Below are 18155 nucleotides of genomic sequence, written 5' to 3'. Positions count from 1 at the left end.
ATTTTTTTAATGTTTATTTTTACTTCGTTCATGGGAATGCAACAGATTAAATTTTTTTTAATTTTATTGTAGTATTCATCATATATAATTTTAGCTGGATTTCAGTAGTGTATATATGTAAGAGCCTAATACGGTTCAGTGAATGCATGAAACTTTGTTTGTTATACGATACAAAGCCAAATGCGCTTAGCTAACGTCTCAGCAAATAAGCAATGCATACTGAAAATCTATATATAAATATCAGTGTCTTTTTGTCTTTTATTGTATGTTCATTTATAATAAGTATGCATTGTTTTAACATAACAATGCATAACTTACATGACTCTCTCATAAGCTTGATTGATATGATAAGCAAGAATATTACAATCAGTAGAGAGCTGTAGTAGAACTGAAACAGGCACAGTATAAATTACACAAATATATAAAAAGTACACAGAAATAAATGCAGTACGCAGAAATAAAAAAAAACACCTTCATTTGAAACCGTCATTTTTATTACCCGTGCAAAATCGGGCAATCTGCTTGTTTTATATAAAGCAAGAGAGGCTGCTACCTAATTGTTAAAATTCACAACAATAAAAAATCTAAAGAAGTTAGACCAATATAAAGAAAAACATTTTTTATAATTAAAACACAAAATGAAATCAAAACTTTTGTTGATCACCAAAAAATACCAAATAGTAGATCCCTGGTCAAAGATTTTCAAAATCACACTGGCAAAACTGCTAGCAATTTCTTGTTAACTGTTTTTTTAATTATTCTTGACAAAGTTATTACTTGCGCTGTTTTAATTAAAAAAGTTTACAGGTAAACGTTTGTTATTTTGCTATTTTTAATTTTGTTCCAAAAACTTTGCAATTATTTTTTATAGATTGCATTGTAACAAACTAATTTTAGATATCAATAGCGATAGGGCAATAAATTAATTATGGTGCTGTTGTTATTGTGATTCCTAATTTGAAGTAAACAGTTTTATGAGAATTATTCTATAGCGGGCCATTGACTACTTCTGTTGGAAAGCTTACCTACAGTTTTAATGTTTGAAAAACCGACTCATTTAACTTTTTGTTGGTCATAGTTGCTTGTTTTTCTAATAGTTACTTTAAAAAACTCTCACAGCATTGGTAAAATTTTCGTGCTATTTGAGATTTGTTTGCCAACATATTATCGCTTCTCAACCTTTGCCCGTCATACCTTGAGCCTGTAGTGTCTTGCTTATGATTATGTAACATCGCAGAACCACAAGTTAAATATAGAGAACAAAGAAACTTATTCAGTACTGCTGGTCATCTGTAATAACAAGATTATAACATTGGATGCTTTACACACCAAATCAAAGACAAATAAGATGTTTACTTCCATAAAATTTGTGCTATACAATTTACAAATATTCAATGAGTTTATTATTTTCCATTTACTCCGTTCTATAATATTCTATTGGCACAAGGCTTTATTGTTAATTAAAAACCAAGCAGATGCAGTGAGTGAGACATGTTTTTAATAAAATAGTAGCTTGTAAATTTCACAGACACTGCAAATAATTTGCCAATAATTTACCTAGGCGCGAGATTTTGAACTTCATTTGCAATATCACCCAGTTAGCCTCAAACAGAACAAATTGTATTTGTTTTGTATTAATGATACTCATGTTCACATTCACTTTAAATCGTATTGTTTTTACTATGCCAATCTTTTTAAGAAAATGTGTACTTATTTGCCAATATAAGTAGCTTTCAAAATGCATCAAATTACTGCTCAGGCGCCAAAGAGTAATGTTATATGTTTTAAATAGAGGAAATAAAGTGAACCACCTGTAATAATCAAGCCGGATCATATTTTCAAAATATTACATCTGAATTGATGTTGCACACAAAGATCACTGTTAACATAAACTATACAGACATAGATCAATGTTGTCAAATATTTCCCATGGAAACATCCTATTTGACATTCGCAAGAATTTTTTATAGATTGCAGTGTAGCAAACTAATTTTAGATATCAATAGTGCAATAATTTACTTATTGTTCTATTGTTATTGTGATTGCTAATTTGAACTAATCAGTTTTATGAGAATTATTTTATAACTGGTCATTGACAACTTTGGTTGTAAATTTTATCTACAGTTTCAATGTTTGGAAAACCCATCTAATTGTACTTTGTGTTACTGATAGTTGCTCTTTGTTCCATAATTACTTTGAAAAAGTCTCTCGGCATTAGTGAATATTTGATGCTGTTTGCGATTTGTCTGACCCAACATGTTATCGCTTCTCAATCTTTGCCTGTCATACCTTGAGCCTGTAGTGTCTTGCTTATGATTATGTAATATCGAAGAATCAGGAGTTAAATCTGGAGAACAAAGAAACTTATTCAGTACTGATGGTCATATACAATAACAAGATTATAACGTTTGATGCTTTATACACCAATCAAAGACAAATCAAATGTTTACTCTCATAAAGTTTGCTCTTGCTAGCATATACAATTTACAAATATTTGATGAATTTAGTATTTTCTATCTACTTTGCTCTACAGTATTCTATTCTGCGCAAAGCTTTATGGTTAGCTAAAATGCAAGCAGACTCAGCAAGTGAGACATGTTGTAAATGCTATGGTGGCTTCAAAATCCCCAGACATTGCAAATAGTTTTTAAGAATCTACCCAGGTGCCAGGTTTTAAACTTTATTTGCAACATCACCTAGCTAGCCTCAAACAGGAAATATTACATTTGTTTTGGATTAATGATAGTCGTGCTAACGTTCATTTCAGATCACATGATTTTCACTAAGCCCATTTTTTAAGGAAATGCGTACATATTTGCCTATCTAAACAGCTTTCGCAGTGCATCAAATCACTGCATAGTTTCTGAAGAGTTATCACATGCATCTTAAATAGAAAAATTAAAATGAACAAAAGCTAACAATCAAGACAAATCATATTTTTAAAATATTTCATCTAAATTGATGTTGTTCCCATAGACTACTATTATCATACGCTATACTGACATAGGGCAATATTGTCAAATGATTTATTTGATAACATTATGAAAAACAAAACGTAATATGGAACACAAATTAATTCTTTAATTGGACTCTCGAATTTACAAAGAGTTGAACAGTTACATTTTAAAACAAATATGAAGGGTATTTCTTATAAAACCTTTTTCAATTTCTCAAGAGAAATTTAGTATTTTGACAATTTTAATGCAATTTAACCATGAGCAACTTATACCAGAAGAAAATTATGATAGTCAATAGAATTATATCACCCTAACTATAGAAGGTTTGAAGTCATGTATTTACTGATTTGCTTTAGTTTTTAATTTAAATTGCAATTGGAAAAAATCTTTTAAACCCAAAATGCATGATTCTCAAAGTTTATTGCTGGAATATCACACTTTCAAAGTTTTTTTCTTTTGCATCACATTAGATAGTTCGGTTGATGTACCGGCTTGCACAGCAAGAACTTTAATAGTGAGTGATTATTGCAAAGTTGTTTTCTAGTGTCGTTGTTTTTGTAATAATTTTTGTTTAATATCCGTCGTTTTGGTATACTTTCAGTGTTGGTAGAGAATTTCCTGAACCAAGTAAATATTATTACTTTCCACTTATTTTCTGCTAAACATTAAGCAGCAAGGGTCCAGGTAATCATGATGCAACATCAAACAGCAACAAGATCTATTAATAGAACAAAGGAAATTATGCAATACGGTTACTTGCAGGCAATAATAAGATCATATGGTTTGCGACTTTCACACAGCCTCTCATCCAGAGAAGAAATTTTTTCTGATATGCTCTCCATAACATACTACACTTAAAAATATTTAACGGTTTTAATTACAATGCTAATTTTATATGAAGCAAGAGAGGCTGATAATTGCTTACAAAATTCACAATAATAAAAAGTCTGCAGGAATGATACCAATTTGCAAAAATATTTCTGATAATTTAGACACGAAGTTAAACAAAAACTTGTGTTGAGCACCAATAATTACCAACTGGTAGATCCCTTGTTAAAAATTCGCACAAGCACACTTGCAAAATTGCCTGAAGATCCTTGTCAACTGTTTGTTATTACTGCTGACAAAGTTATTACTTTTGGTCTTTTACTCAAGGAAGGTCACCAGCCAAAACTCTTGTTTTGTCATTTTGTAATTTTGTTTGAAAAACTACACAAGTCTTTTTAGAAATTGCATTGTAACAAAATAATTTTAGATATCAATAGCAATAGTGCAATAACCTACTTATTGTTCTATTGTGATTGCTAATTTGAATTAAACATTTTTTTTAGAATTATTCTATAGCTGGCCATTTACTACCTTTGTTGGAAAGCTTACCTATAGTTTTAAAGATTGGAAAACTCATCTCACTTTACTTTGCGTAGCTCATACATGTATATAGCCACCCCTTTTTATTAATAATTGCTTTGAAAAATCTCACAGCATTAATAAACTTTCTGCTCTGTTTGAGAGTTTTCTGAGCCAACATGTTTATGACTGTTGAAACTTTGCCTGTCATACACTGAAAATGTCTTGTTCTGCTTATGATTATGTAATACTGAAGAAGGATCAATTAAACTTAGGGAACAAAGAGACTTATTCAACACTGCAATCAGTAAAGTTCAGCGCTGCTCACGCACAATGACAAGATTATAACATTTTCTGCTTGTACACTAAATCAAAGACAAATAAGATCCTAAACTCTTATAAAGTTTGTGCTCAATAGCATAGACGCTTTACAAATATTAAATGAACTTAGCATTTTCTGTCTACGCAGTTCTATAATATTTTATTCTGTGCGTGGCTTTATGGTTAGCTAAAAACCAAGCAGATTCAGTGAGTGAGACATGTTGTTAATGAAATGGTAGCTTGTAAATCTCACAGACACTGCAAATAATTTGTCGAAAATCTACCTAAGCACAAGATTTTAAACTTTATTTGCAACATCTGATGGTCATGCTCACTTTTATTTTATATCACATGGTTTCCACTATGCCCATTTTTTTAAAGACATGCGTACATATTTGCCAATCTAAACAGCTTTCACAATTCATCAACTTACTGCACAGTTGCCAAAGAATTATGCCATGCGTTTTGAATCGAAAAAGTAAAGTGAACAACAGTTAGCGGTAAAGACGAATCACCTTTTCAAAATATTTCATATTATTGGATGTTGCTCACATAGATGATTATTATCATAAACAATACTGACTTAGTAAAATATTGCCGAAGGTTTCACGTTGAAATGTTATACTTAAAAATTTATTAAATACTTAAAGAATTTGATAGTTACTGTCTATTTTTATTTTTAAAAACTTCAATATGAATTAAAAGCCAAACAGGCATAGCAAGTGAAATGTGTTTGACAGGTTGTATTTTGTTTCACAGATTCTGAAGATAAATAATTCTGGCAAATACCTACTTAGCGGACAGCAAATCACCTTTAGTTGCAAAATTGTCTTTTAGCTGTACACAAATTATATTATATTTGTATTGCATTAGTGTTGTTGTCTTGTGTATCTGTGCCAATTATAGGCTCAATAGTTTCTATCATGCAAATATTTGAAAGAAAATAAATATTTTTAATACACCTAATAATTTCCGTACAAGAATTGGTAAAAATCCCAAACTAATAGGTTCAATGTCATACACACCCATGATAATAATTCCAAAACCGAAATGAGGATATATTATCGCAATGCTAGTTCTATTATTTGGTTAAACTAATGTTTGCAAAAATAATCGTTGAAACAACAAACACACCTCCAATTTCTCAATGTTTCATGAATTTTTTATGGATGAAAGTATACTTAATTTATTCATTAATATTCTAAAAGTAATGGTTGTATTTTAATTAACGGTTTTGATAATATTCGTAGTTATTGAAACAGCGTTGAGAAATTTTATGACTGTATGTACAGTTATGATATTTGCTTTATGTTTTTAAACCAATGGCCATACAAGCAAATGTTCATGCACTGATATTTTTACCATCAATTTGGGAACATCTTATTACAAATGTTTTGAGATTGGTGGCGACTAATTGTGCTCTTATAATCATTGTGTAATGTTCCAAACTAATGGTTGGTATATAATAAGTATTTGTTGTGGTATTCATCTTTCCAAATTAGAGATATTTTATTCTTTGTCATCAAATGTAACAACAAACTGAAGGAAACTTTTTGTAACATCCTTGATATGAATTAATACTATTTATGCACCAGTAAATTTTGACAATTATTTCAAACCAATGGTTAAAAGATCATGCAAACTCGTGGTTATATTTGAAGCCTCAAATTAGCAACAACATAGCACAATGGCGTTGAGATGCTATATCACTCAAACTGCTTTTGTAATAATTGCTCAATATCCCCAAGCAAATGGTTAAAAAATCATACAAGCTTTGTGGAGATAATGAAGCGAGCAATAGGGAAATTTTATTACAGATACTTTGAGCTGTTGTACGACTGTGAGCGGAGTTGCATATTGGCCAACTTCCCAGAATAGTTACATAATTATAAACACTGGTGATGGTATTTTAGCATCTATTTGGGGACATCTGGTCACAATAGCTATGAGATGCTTGATCACTGTGTGTAGATTGGTAATAATTGATCAATGTTTCAAACTAATAAAAGCAAAATCATTCACAGTTGCAATATTAGTTTTAGCACAAAATTGGTGAAGTCTTCTCACACATTCGCTTTAAGATGGTTGGCGAATAAGTGTGCACTTACAATTATAGATCAATTTTTTCAAGCTAATGGTTCAAATATAACTAAAACTTCCTGTGATATTTGTGCTATTAAATTAGAGAGATTTTCCCACAGCCCAGATGCTTTGAAATGATTAGTGACTGTAAGTGAACTTACAAAAAATTGTAAAGTCATATGCATATGTGATAATAGTTCTGTGATCAAATTGAGACATCTTGGCATGATGAATTTACATGGCTTAAAACTGCACATTATTTGATCATAATTGGTTAATGTGACCATACAAATGTTTAAAATAGCGTAAACATGCCTGAGATATTTGGCTGTCAAATAACGGCCATCTTACAGCAACGGTTTTTTGATTGTTCATGATTGTGATTTCACACATAATAATTGTTCTATGTCCCCAAATATATGGTTAAAATATCATACACACCTGAGAGAATAATTTTACCATCAAATTGGGGACATATTGCTGCAATGGTGTTGACATTGTCTATGAATGACTGTGTTCTTTTGTTCTAATTGGTCAATGTGCTCAGAAAACTGCTTAAAAAGCATATTCATTGGAGTTGATATTTTGGCATTAAATATGGAACATCGAGCAACAATGGTATTAGGAATGATGATGACTGTGATTTCAAATTAAATAATCAGTCAATGTCCCCAAATTAATGGTTAAAATATCATACACACCTGTGAGAATAATTTTACCATCAAATTGGGGACATATTGTTGCAATGGTGTTGACATATTCTATGACTGACTGTGTTCTTTTGTTATAATTGATCAATGTGCTCAGGAAACTGCTTAAGAAACATAATTATTGGGATTGATATTTTGGCATTAAATTTGGATCATCGAGCAGCAATGGTATTAGGAATGATGATGACTGTGATTTCAAATAAAATAATCAGTCAATGTCCCCAAATCAATGGTTAAAATATCATACACACCTGTGAGAATAATTTTACCATCAAATTGGGGACATATCGTTGCAATGGTGTTGACATATTCTATGACTGACTGTGTTCTTTTGTTATAATTGATCAATGTGCTCAGGAAACTGCTTAAGAAGCATAATTATTGGAATTGATATTTTGGCATTAAATTTGGAACATCGAGCAGCAATGGTATTAGGAATGATGATGACTGTGATTTCAAATAAAATAATCAGTCAATGTCCCCAAATCAATGGTTAAAATATCATACACACCTGTGAGAATAAGTTTACCATCAAATTGGGGACATATTGTTGCAATGGTGTTGACATATTCTATGACTGACTGAGTTATTGTGTTGTAATTGGTCAATGTGCTCAGGAAACTGCTTAAGAAGCATATTTATTGATATTGATATTTTGGCATTAAATTTGGAACATTGAGCAGCAATGGTATTAGGAATGATGATGACTGTGATTTCAAATAAAATAATTAGTCAATGTCCCCAAATCAATGGTTAAAATATCATACACACCTGTGAGAATAATTTTACCATCAAATTGGGGACATATTGTTGCAATGGTGTTGACATTGTCTATGACTGACTGTGTTCTTCTGTTTTAATTGGTCAATGTGCTCAAAAAACTTCTTAAAAAGCACATTCATTGGAGTTGATATTTTGGCATTAAATTTGGAACGTCGAGCAGCAATGGTATTAGGAATGATGATGACTGTGATTTCAAATAAAATAATCAGTCAATGTCCCCAAATCAATGGTTAAAATATCATACACACCTGTGAGAATAATTTTACCATCAAATTGGGGACATATTGTTGCAATGGTGTTGACATATTCTATGACTGACTGAGTTATTGTGTTGTAATTGGTCAATGTGCTCAGGAAACTGCTTAAGAAGCATATTTATTGGGATTGATATTTTGGCATTAAATTTGGAACATTGAGCAGCAATGGTATTAGGAATGATGATGACTGTGATTTCAAATAAAATAATTAGTCAATGTCCCCAAATCAATGGTTAAAATATCATACACACCTGTGAGAATAATTTTACCATCAAATTGGGGACATATTGTTGCAATGGTGTTGACATTGTCTATGACTGACTGTGTTCTTCTGTTTTAATTGGTCAATGTGCTCAAAAAACTTCTTAAAAAGCACATTCATTGGAGTTGATATTTTGGCATTAAATTTGGAACGTCGAGCAGCAATGGTATTAGGAATGATGATGACTGTGATTTCAAATAAAATAATTAGTCAATGTCCCCAAATCAATGGTTAAAATATCATACACACCTGTGAGAATAATTTTACCATCAAATTGGGGACATATTGTTGCAATGGTGTTGACATATTCTATGACTGACTGAGTTATTGTGTTGTAATTGGTCAATGTGCTCAGGAAACTGCTTAAGAAGCATATTTATTGGGATTGATATTTTGGCATTAAATTTGGAACATTGAGCAGCAATGGTATTAGGAATGATGATGACTGTGATTTCAAATAAAATAATTAGTCAATGTCCCCAAATCAATGGTTAAAATATCATACACACCTGTGAGAATAATTTTACCATCAAATTGGGGACATATTGTTGCAATGGTGTTGACATTGTCTATGACTGACTGTGTTCTTCTGTTTTAATTGGTCAATGTGCTCAAAAAACTTCTTAAAAAGCACATTCATTGGAGTTGATATTTTGGCATTAAATTTGGAACATCGAGCAGCAATGGTATTAGGAATGATGATGACTGTGATTTCAAATAAAATAATCAGTCAATGTCCCCAAATCAATGGTTAAAATATCATACACACCTGTGAGAATAATTTTACCATCAAATTGGGGACATATTGTTGCAATGGTGTTGACATTGTCTATGACTGACTGTGTTCTTCTGTTTTAATTGGTCAATGTGCTCAGAAAACTTCTTAAAAAGCACATTCATTGGAGTTGATATTTTGGCATTAAATTTGGAACATCAAGCAGCAATGGGATTAGGAATGATGATGACTGTGATTTCAAATAAAATAATCAGTCAATGTCCCCAAATCAATGGTTAAAATATCATACACACCTGTGAGAATAATTTTACAATCAAATTGGCGACATATTGTTGCAATGGTGTTGACATACTCTATGAATGACTGTGCTCTTTTGTTATAGTTGGTCAATGTGCTCAGGAAACTGCTTAAGAAGTATATTCATTAGGGTTAATATTTTGGCATTAAATTTGGAACATCGAGCAGCAATGGTATTAGGAATGATGATGACTGTGATATCAAATAAAATAATCAGTAAGTGTCCCAAAATCAATGGTAAAAATATCATACACACCTGCGATAATTTTTCTACAACCAATATTGGGATATATTTTCATGATAATATTTCTACTAATTTGTTAAACTAATGGTTACAAACTTGCTGATTAAAATACCAAACATTCCCTTGTGTTCATATTGACCTCTAAATAGTTGATGGTGAAAAGTACAGACTCCCTATTTGACTAGCATTGAGCGAATTTATGATATCGTGTGCACTTCTAATAGTTTGTCAATTGTACCTAAATAACTAATATACCTGTATACTAATACAAACACACTTTTCTTTTATGTTTACATCATACATCAGAAAAATTGTATGACAACATATTTGAGACTATCTTTGACGGTTTGCAGTTACAATAACTGGCCAAGTACTTCAAAAAACATTGACTGTAGTATCATACATAATTTGAATGACGTACACGCCTTCAAATGGAACAAAGTTTATTTCAATAGTACCGAGATAGCTCAAATCAGTGTGTGCAGTGATAGTATTTATTTAGCACTCCCAAGCTAATGGTTAAAATATTTTGCATACTTTTGGTCATATCTGCACTAAAAGTTCAGTCAATCTTGTTATTAAATATTTGAATAGATTACAATTAAATGTATGGTTTTTGCAAAGATAGGCAACTCAATATATTTTTAAGAAAATGTAATAGAAGGCAAATTTTTGGTACGGATAACACGTTTTATTAAACATAATGATATTTTTATAAGGTAAAAGTTATTGGGCTTACATTAGGCATATTGGAGATACCAATGCTTCATTTCCAAAGCTTGATTCTAATATGTCTCCGCCTATGCTTGGCTTTTTATGCATGGCTTACAAACAAAGGAATTGCACAAAAGTTTAAATTAAAAGTGGTAATCATCGTGTGCAACCAAACAGAAAAGTATGACTAAAATTAACTGTATCCAAATTTATTTGGCTTCCTGATTTAAAAAAAATTACTCACATTTGCTTGCCTGGTTATTTTTACTTTTAAAAAAAAAAGTTAACTCATGATCGCGCAATGTAAATTTTCTGATAGCTGCTTTTGGTAGTGATAAAATGAGATGTAGCAAAATACTTTATCGATTATAGTAATTAAATTTCTTGCCTATTCAGGGCTTAAGAGTTCTATGAAAACTATGTTAAAATGTTTACCTTGAACATACTCGCGTTAAATGTTGAAAAGTCTTAAATCTAGATAGACATCAGCCTGCAACCCAAGCCTGGCTGTTTGAAATTCAAAACCTTAACTTGAACAGATCACCGTAAATTCTGTGAAGCACTTGATTACACTGAATTTATTACTAAACATAAAAAGTCTAAGGTCGATTCAACCTTTGCGCACCATACATATGTAGAATTAGTACTTTAAATAGGTTTAATAAAGAACTATTAAACTTCTAAGTTGACATTTGGGGAAAAATTTAGTGATGGATAACTTTTACAAGTACATTTATGAAAGTGTGGGAAAAGTATCACATACCGACAACTCCAAAATGGTTGAAAAAAACAAAAATAAGCCAGAGTTATCTTCTCTACGCAAAAGTCCCCGTTTATTAGATAAAAAATTCATACATGTGTGTGATGTGATGTCCCCAAAGTTAGTGTTAAATTCTCATGAGCTATAACTGAAAAACGGATGAGATGACAGCTCCAAAAATCAGTGCATTTGTAAACCCAACAAAAACTGTTTTAATATGTTATTTTTAAAGCTCTTAATGATAGATGAAAAATGTCCTCAAAGTGATGGTAAAAATATCGCGTCCCCAATTGCATGCGTTTACAAGACTATGTGAACTTGTAAATGCATGCAATTGGGGACTCACACCAGAATTTAACAGGCAAATTGTGTGGATGTCTTTATTATGTAAATATCTCTATTATGTGAATGTCTCTATTATGTGGATGTCTCTATTATGTGGATGTCTCTATTATGTGGATGTCTCTATTATGTGGATCTCTCTATTATGTGGATGTCTCTATTATGTGGATGTCTTTATTATGTAAATATCTCTATTATGTGAATGTCTCTATTATGTGGATGTCTCTATTATGTCGATGTCTTTATTATGTGAGTGTCTCTATTATGTGGATGTCTCTATTATGTGGATGTCTCCATTATGTGGATGTCTCTGTTATGTGGATGTCTCTATTATGTGGATGTCTCTGTTATGTGGATGTCTCTATTATGTAGATGTCTCTATTATGTGAATGTCTCTATTATGTGGATCTCTCTATTAAGTGAATGTCTCTATTATGTGGATGTCTTTATTATGTGGATATCTCTATTATGTGGATGTTTTTACTATGTGGATATCTCTATTATGTGAATGTCTCTATTATGTGGATGTCTCTATTATGTGAATGTTTCTATTATGTGGATGTCTCTATTATGTGGATATCTCTATTACATGTATGTGAATGTCTCTATTATGTGAATGTCTCTATTATGTGTGTGTGTTTGGTGTGTGGTGTGTGGTGTGTGCGTGCGTGTGCGCGCGTGTGTGTGTGATTTATTTCATCAAATATATAGTACATACAATTGCATACATACGAACAAGAAATGTTCGTATGTATGCAATCTATTTACTCTCACAATGTGGATGTCTCTATTACGAAAAAGAACCTATAAATCAAGCATTATTGAGTCAGTTGAAAAAAACCTCCTTGAACTGTAATAACAAATTAGTTAATCAATTTTCCATTTGTATTAACTTGACCCAAATCTTTACAGAGTTTAGACTTTTTCAGTATCGCAAATTATAGATTGACTCTACAACATTATAGATGATAAATAAACTCTATCCACAGAATTTATTATGATTATAGACAACAAATAAATTTTCTAGATGTTGCGTGTCACCAATATCAACAACAGCAAAACTATATAGATGCATTGTGCTCCTACATAAACTATATAGGTACATTGTGCTCCTACATAAACTATATAGGTACATTGTGCTCCTACATAAACTATATAGGTACATTGTGCTCCTACATAAACTATATAGGTACATTGTACTCCTACATAAACTATATAGGTACATTGTGCTCCTACATAAACTATATAGGTACATTGTGCTCCTACATAAACTATATAGGTACATTGTGCTCCTACATAAACTATATAGGTACATTGTGCTCCTACATAAACTATATAGGTACATTGTACTCCTACATAAACTATATAGGTACATTGTGCTCCTACATAAACTATATAGGTACATTGTGCTCCTACATAAACTATATAGGTACATTGTGCTCCTACATAAACTATATAGGTACATTGTGCTCCTACATAAACTATATAGGTACATTGTACTCCTACATAAACTATATAGGTACATTGTGCTCCTACATAAACTATATAGGTACATTGTACTCCTACATAAACTATATAGGTACATTGTACTCCTACATAAACTATATAGGTACATTGTGCTTCTACATAAACTATATAGATACATTGTGCTCCTACATAAACTATATAGGTACATTGTGCTCCTACATAAACTATATAGATACATTGTGCTTCTACATAAACTATATAGGTACATTGTACTCCTACATAAACTATATAGGTACATTGTACTCCTACATAAACTATATAGGTACATTGTGCTCCTACATAAACTATATAGGTACATTGTACTCCTACATAAACTATATAGGTACATTGTACTCCTACATAAACTATATAGGTACATTGTGCTCCTACATAAACTATATAGGTACATTGTACTCCTACATAAACTATATAGGTACATTGTGCTTCTACATAAACTATATAGATACATTGTGCTCCTACATAAACTATATAGGTACATTGTGCTCCTACATAAACTATATAGGTACATTGTGCTCCTACATAAACTATATAGGTACATTGTACTCCTACATAAACTATATAGGTACATTGTACTCCTACATAAACTATATAGGTACATTGTGCTCCTACATAAACTATATAGGTACATTGTACTCCTACATAAACTATATAGATGCATTGTGCTCCTACATAAACTATATAGGTACATTGTGCTCCTACATAAACTATATAGGTACATTGTGCTCCTACATAAACTATATAGGTACATTGTGCTCCTACATAAACTATATAGGTACATTGTACTCCTACATAAACTATATAGGTACATTGTGCTCCTACATAAACTATATAGGTACATTGTACTCCTACATAAACTATATAGGTACATTGTACTCCTACATAAACTATATAGGTACATTGTGCTTCTACATAAACTATATAGATACATTGTACTCCTACATAAACTATATAGGTACATTGTACTCCTACATAAACTATATAGGTACATTGTACTCCTACATAAACTATATAGGTACATTGTGCTCCTACATAAACTATATAGGTACATTGTGCTCCTACATAAACTATATAGGTACATTGTACTCCTACATAAACTATATAGGTACATTGTACTCCTACATAAACTATATAGGTACATTGTACTCCTACATAAACTATATAGGTACATTGTACTCCTACATAAACTATATAGGTACATTGTGCTTCTACATGAACTATATAGGTACATTGTGCTTCTACATAAACTATATAGGTACATTGTGCTCCTACATAAACTATATAGGTACATTGTACTCCTACATAAACTATATAGGTACATTGTGCTCCTACATGAATTCCTATGAAATTGTCACTCAGAGCTGACTACTAGTTGAGTTATCTCTCAAGATGTCGGCCTGCTGACTGCTGACTCTGATGTTTGAAGCTAGAACTAACTGATATAGTTCAATTTCTATTTTGTATAAACGTGTCTAAACTATTGGTAACTATAACCAGTTTTTTTAGTCAGACGGTTCAGACAACGTATCTGTCATTATATTCTACAATGACACTTGGATTCACAGCCTTCCAATGCTTATTAACCTTATAACAAAGTCCCTTCTTCTTGAGTATAACACCACTGTGAGTAGCTTTTACACTCACAATCTCTTTTATTTGTTATTTGTCAAATGCTTGTGAGCTGTTCATTCTCTTACTGTTAACTAGTAGCAAACATATCAATGAGTGCAATGCACTTTTATGCAACATTGGTAAATATAGATATGAAATAAAAATATGTCTTCGAATTTAGAATGAAATAAAAATTGAAAGCTCCAACAAATCGTAAAGCAAGACAGGCTACAATATGAGATTAATTGCAAGCAATAGATGTCAACTGGTACAGATATTTCAACGCATATTTATTAAGAGATCTTTGACTAGTTGGAGGTAAGTTAGCAGATTTATTGCATCCAAAAGGTTTGATATCGCTTCACCGGAAAAAGAGGGCAAAATATTGGCGACATTCGTTTTGCCCGAAAAAGGCTGAATTTATCTTTCCAAAATTCTGATGAGCCATTGGAAAAATACAACGCCAGCCTCTATTTGAACGCCATTTCCGATTGACCGCCACTATTATAGAGAAAGGGTTGAAAAATAGAGGGCCATGTTGTTCAATTAAAGGTTTTACGGTATTTTATATCCAGTTTTCACAACTGTCTGTTATAAGGCACGCATTTACCATTGTTTCAAGGAGCACAGAAGAGAGGGGGCCTAAGTTTGTCACCCCTCCTAGGAGCACTCTTTACGAGAAGAACTTTTTTTAATTTGTAAGACAGTGTTTGCTACTAACACACAATTGAATGTCTCCGTCAACTGAGCAAATTGATTCAGCTACAAACGCAAGTTATTAGTAATGCCATACAACAGCTTTGATGAAAACTTATTATCAGTGGCTACTGTATTTACAACACTGAACTGACATAGTAATACTGTACAAATTTAAGTAACTCAGCGTAAACTTGGCCAGATATTTTATATACATAGTAAATTTTTTGGATTTTTACAGTGTGGACAGAACTCGGCAGCTACTTTGCTGTTAGACTCAAAAGAACGATTAAGAAGTTAGCAATAATTATTATTATTAATAACTCATTAAATTAGCAATAACAATAAAAAATAATAATACACAATAACATAATACATAATATTTAATACATAATAACTTACCAAAGATTTAGACAGCTCACTATAAATTTGATATTCTTTTTCAAAAGTCTAATCAACATTCAACTCAGTTTTCAACTGGGTTGATTTGAAAAGTTAAGTAAGCTAATTAGGGCACAACTTTGTTAACCTTTATGAGTGCGTTAGGGAGCTATGTTAGGGAGCTACGTTAGGGAGCTACGTTAGGGAGCTACGTTAGGGAGCTACGTTAGGGAGCTACGTTAGGGAGCTACGTTAGGGAGCTACGTTAGGGAGCTACGTTAGGGAGCTACGTTAGGGAGCTACGTTAGGGAGCTACGTTAGGGAGCTACGTTAGGGAGCTACGTTAGGGAGCTACGTTAGGGAGCTACGTTAGGGAGCTACGTTAGGGAGCTACGTTAGGGAGCTACGTTAGGGAGCTACGTTAGGGCGCTACGTTAGGGAGCTACGTTAGGGAGCTACGTTAGGGAGCTACGTTAGGGAGCTACGTTAGGGAGCTACGTTAGGGAGCTACATTAGGGCGCTACGTTAGGGAGCTACGTTAGGGAGCTACGTTAGGGAGCTACGTTAGGGAGCTACGTTAGGGAGCTACGTTAGGGCGCTACGTTAGGGCGCTTCGTTAGGGTGCTATGCAGTGTCATAACATTTCAAGTTATGACATTTCATGTCATAACTTGAAATGTTATGACATGTTATGCTATGACATGCTATCATGTCATAGCATGTCATGTCATACTATGACATGTCATGTCATACTATGACATTTCATGTCATAGTATGACATGACATGCTATGACATGATAGCATAATATGTCATAGCATGACATGACATGTCATAGCATGTCATGTCATAGCACGATAGAACACCATCTGTGTACCTTTGCATTTACAGATTAAGACATCAAGTCTACCATGGGGTTCCATAGCACCCATCTATGTCTTCAATGGTTCTATATTCTCCTTCTCTGTCATTATTGGATTTGCCATCATATTTTTGCCTTCAAGTTTTGCTCAAGCCGCCGTGGTTGACAGAACGGTAAGCTGTTATACTCCTTGCATACCTACTTAGATGAGAGATAGCCCATAAGTAACAGTAAGAGTTAATTGGTTGTCATCTAGGTGGCTTATCGGTGTTCATTAGTTAGTTAAATGATTTTATGAATGCTAGTTAATGATCCTATTGGGCCATGTTCAAGTGAAACAATCTGCTAACACGGTGTTGGTAAGCAGAACCCCAAATTTATGGAACACCAAATTTCAAGCCGTTAAGTACATATACTGTTTTTATGGAACTCCGACAAACTACGATGGTCTCGATCACCTCAACACTGATTTACCTTAATTCAATATGATATCTGAGAAGTTCTGCTGTATATTTTTGTGCCATCTTTCTATGTAGAGAGTTCGAAATCTGTTGATTCATTGGTCAGCTGCCTAATCAAGAGTGTACAAATCTTTTACACCACATCGAATGACCGTTTAAAACCGTAGTAAGTTTATGAGCATTAAGCAAATATGCATGTATAATTTAGCCAGTTGCAAAATTACTGAAGCTTCAAATAACTTAAAATTTGATGATTGTAAATAAAAGGCAGTGCTTAAGAACATGATGTTAAAAGATTGCTTTATAGTCCTTTACTTGGATATGTTCCATCAGATACTTTTAAGGTTATTGCTCTAGGGTTCATAAGGGTCAAATATAAACTCAGTGCACCAACAGTGTGGACTCGAGGACTAGTTCAGTCAGTTTTTAGTTGAGTAGTTTGCTGATTGGCTGAGGTTAGACAGTACATTCATCCGCACATTCTTAATGCTGTTAAGTATTTAATACTGTTAGTTATAAATCTCCTTGTAAGATACCCACACTGTTAGTTGTACATCTCCTTGTAAGATACCTACACTGTTAGTTGTACATCTCCTTGTAAGAGACCTACACTGTTAGTTGTACAACTGCTCAGCTCTGTCTTTACAGACAAAGGCCAAGAGCCAACTGAGAATAGCCGGTTTACCACCTCAGCTTTACTGGCTCTCTGTATCTGCAGTAGACTTGGCTCAGTTTGCACTGATTGGTGTTATTCTCATTATATCTTTTGGGATATTCCAGGTATTTACGATTATACATGTACATGTGCTT

General features: G+C 32.6%; 1 protein-coding gene across 1 annotated transcript in view; it reads left to right on the top strand.

Moving 5' to 3' along the window:
• The window catches only part of LOC137390937 (cholesterol transporter ABCA5-like), a 57253-nt gene that overhangs the window by 24168 nt on the left and 14930 nt on the right, over positions 1 to 18155 (top strand). Inside the window, exons 19-20 of the mRNA XM_068077251.1 lie at positions 16914 to 17057; positions 17994 to 18125. Of these exons, the coding sequence (XP_067933352.1) occupies positions 16914 to 17057; positions 17994 to 18125 (276 nt within the window). The remainder of the gene's footprint in view (positions 1 to 16913; positions 17058 to 17993; positions 18126 to 18155) is intronic.

The sequence above is a fragment of the Watersipora subatra genome, chromosome 3 (genome assembly GCF_963576615.1).
Source record: "Watersipora subatra chromosome 3, tzWatSuba1.1, whole genome shotgun sequence".
Lineage (NCBI taxonomy): Eukaryota > Metazoa > Bryozoa > Gymnolaemata > Cheilostomatida > Watersiporidae > Watersipora > Watersipora subatra.
This window is presented reverse-complemented; position numbering and strand designations above follow the sequence as displayed.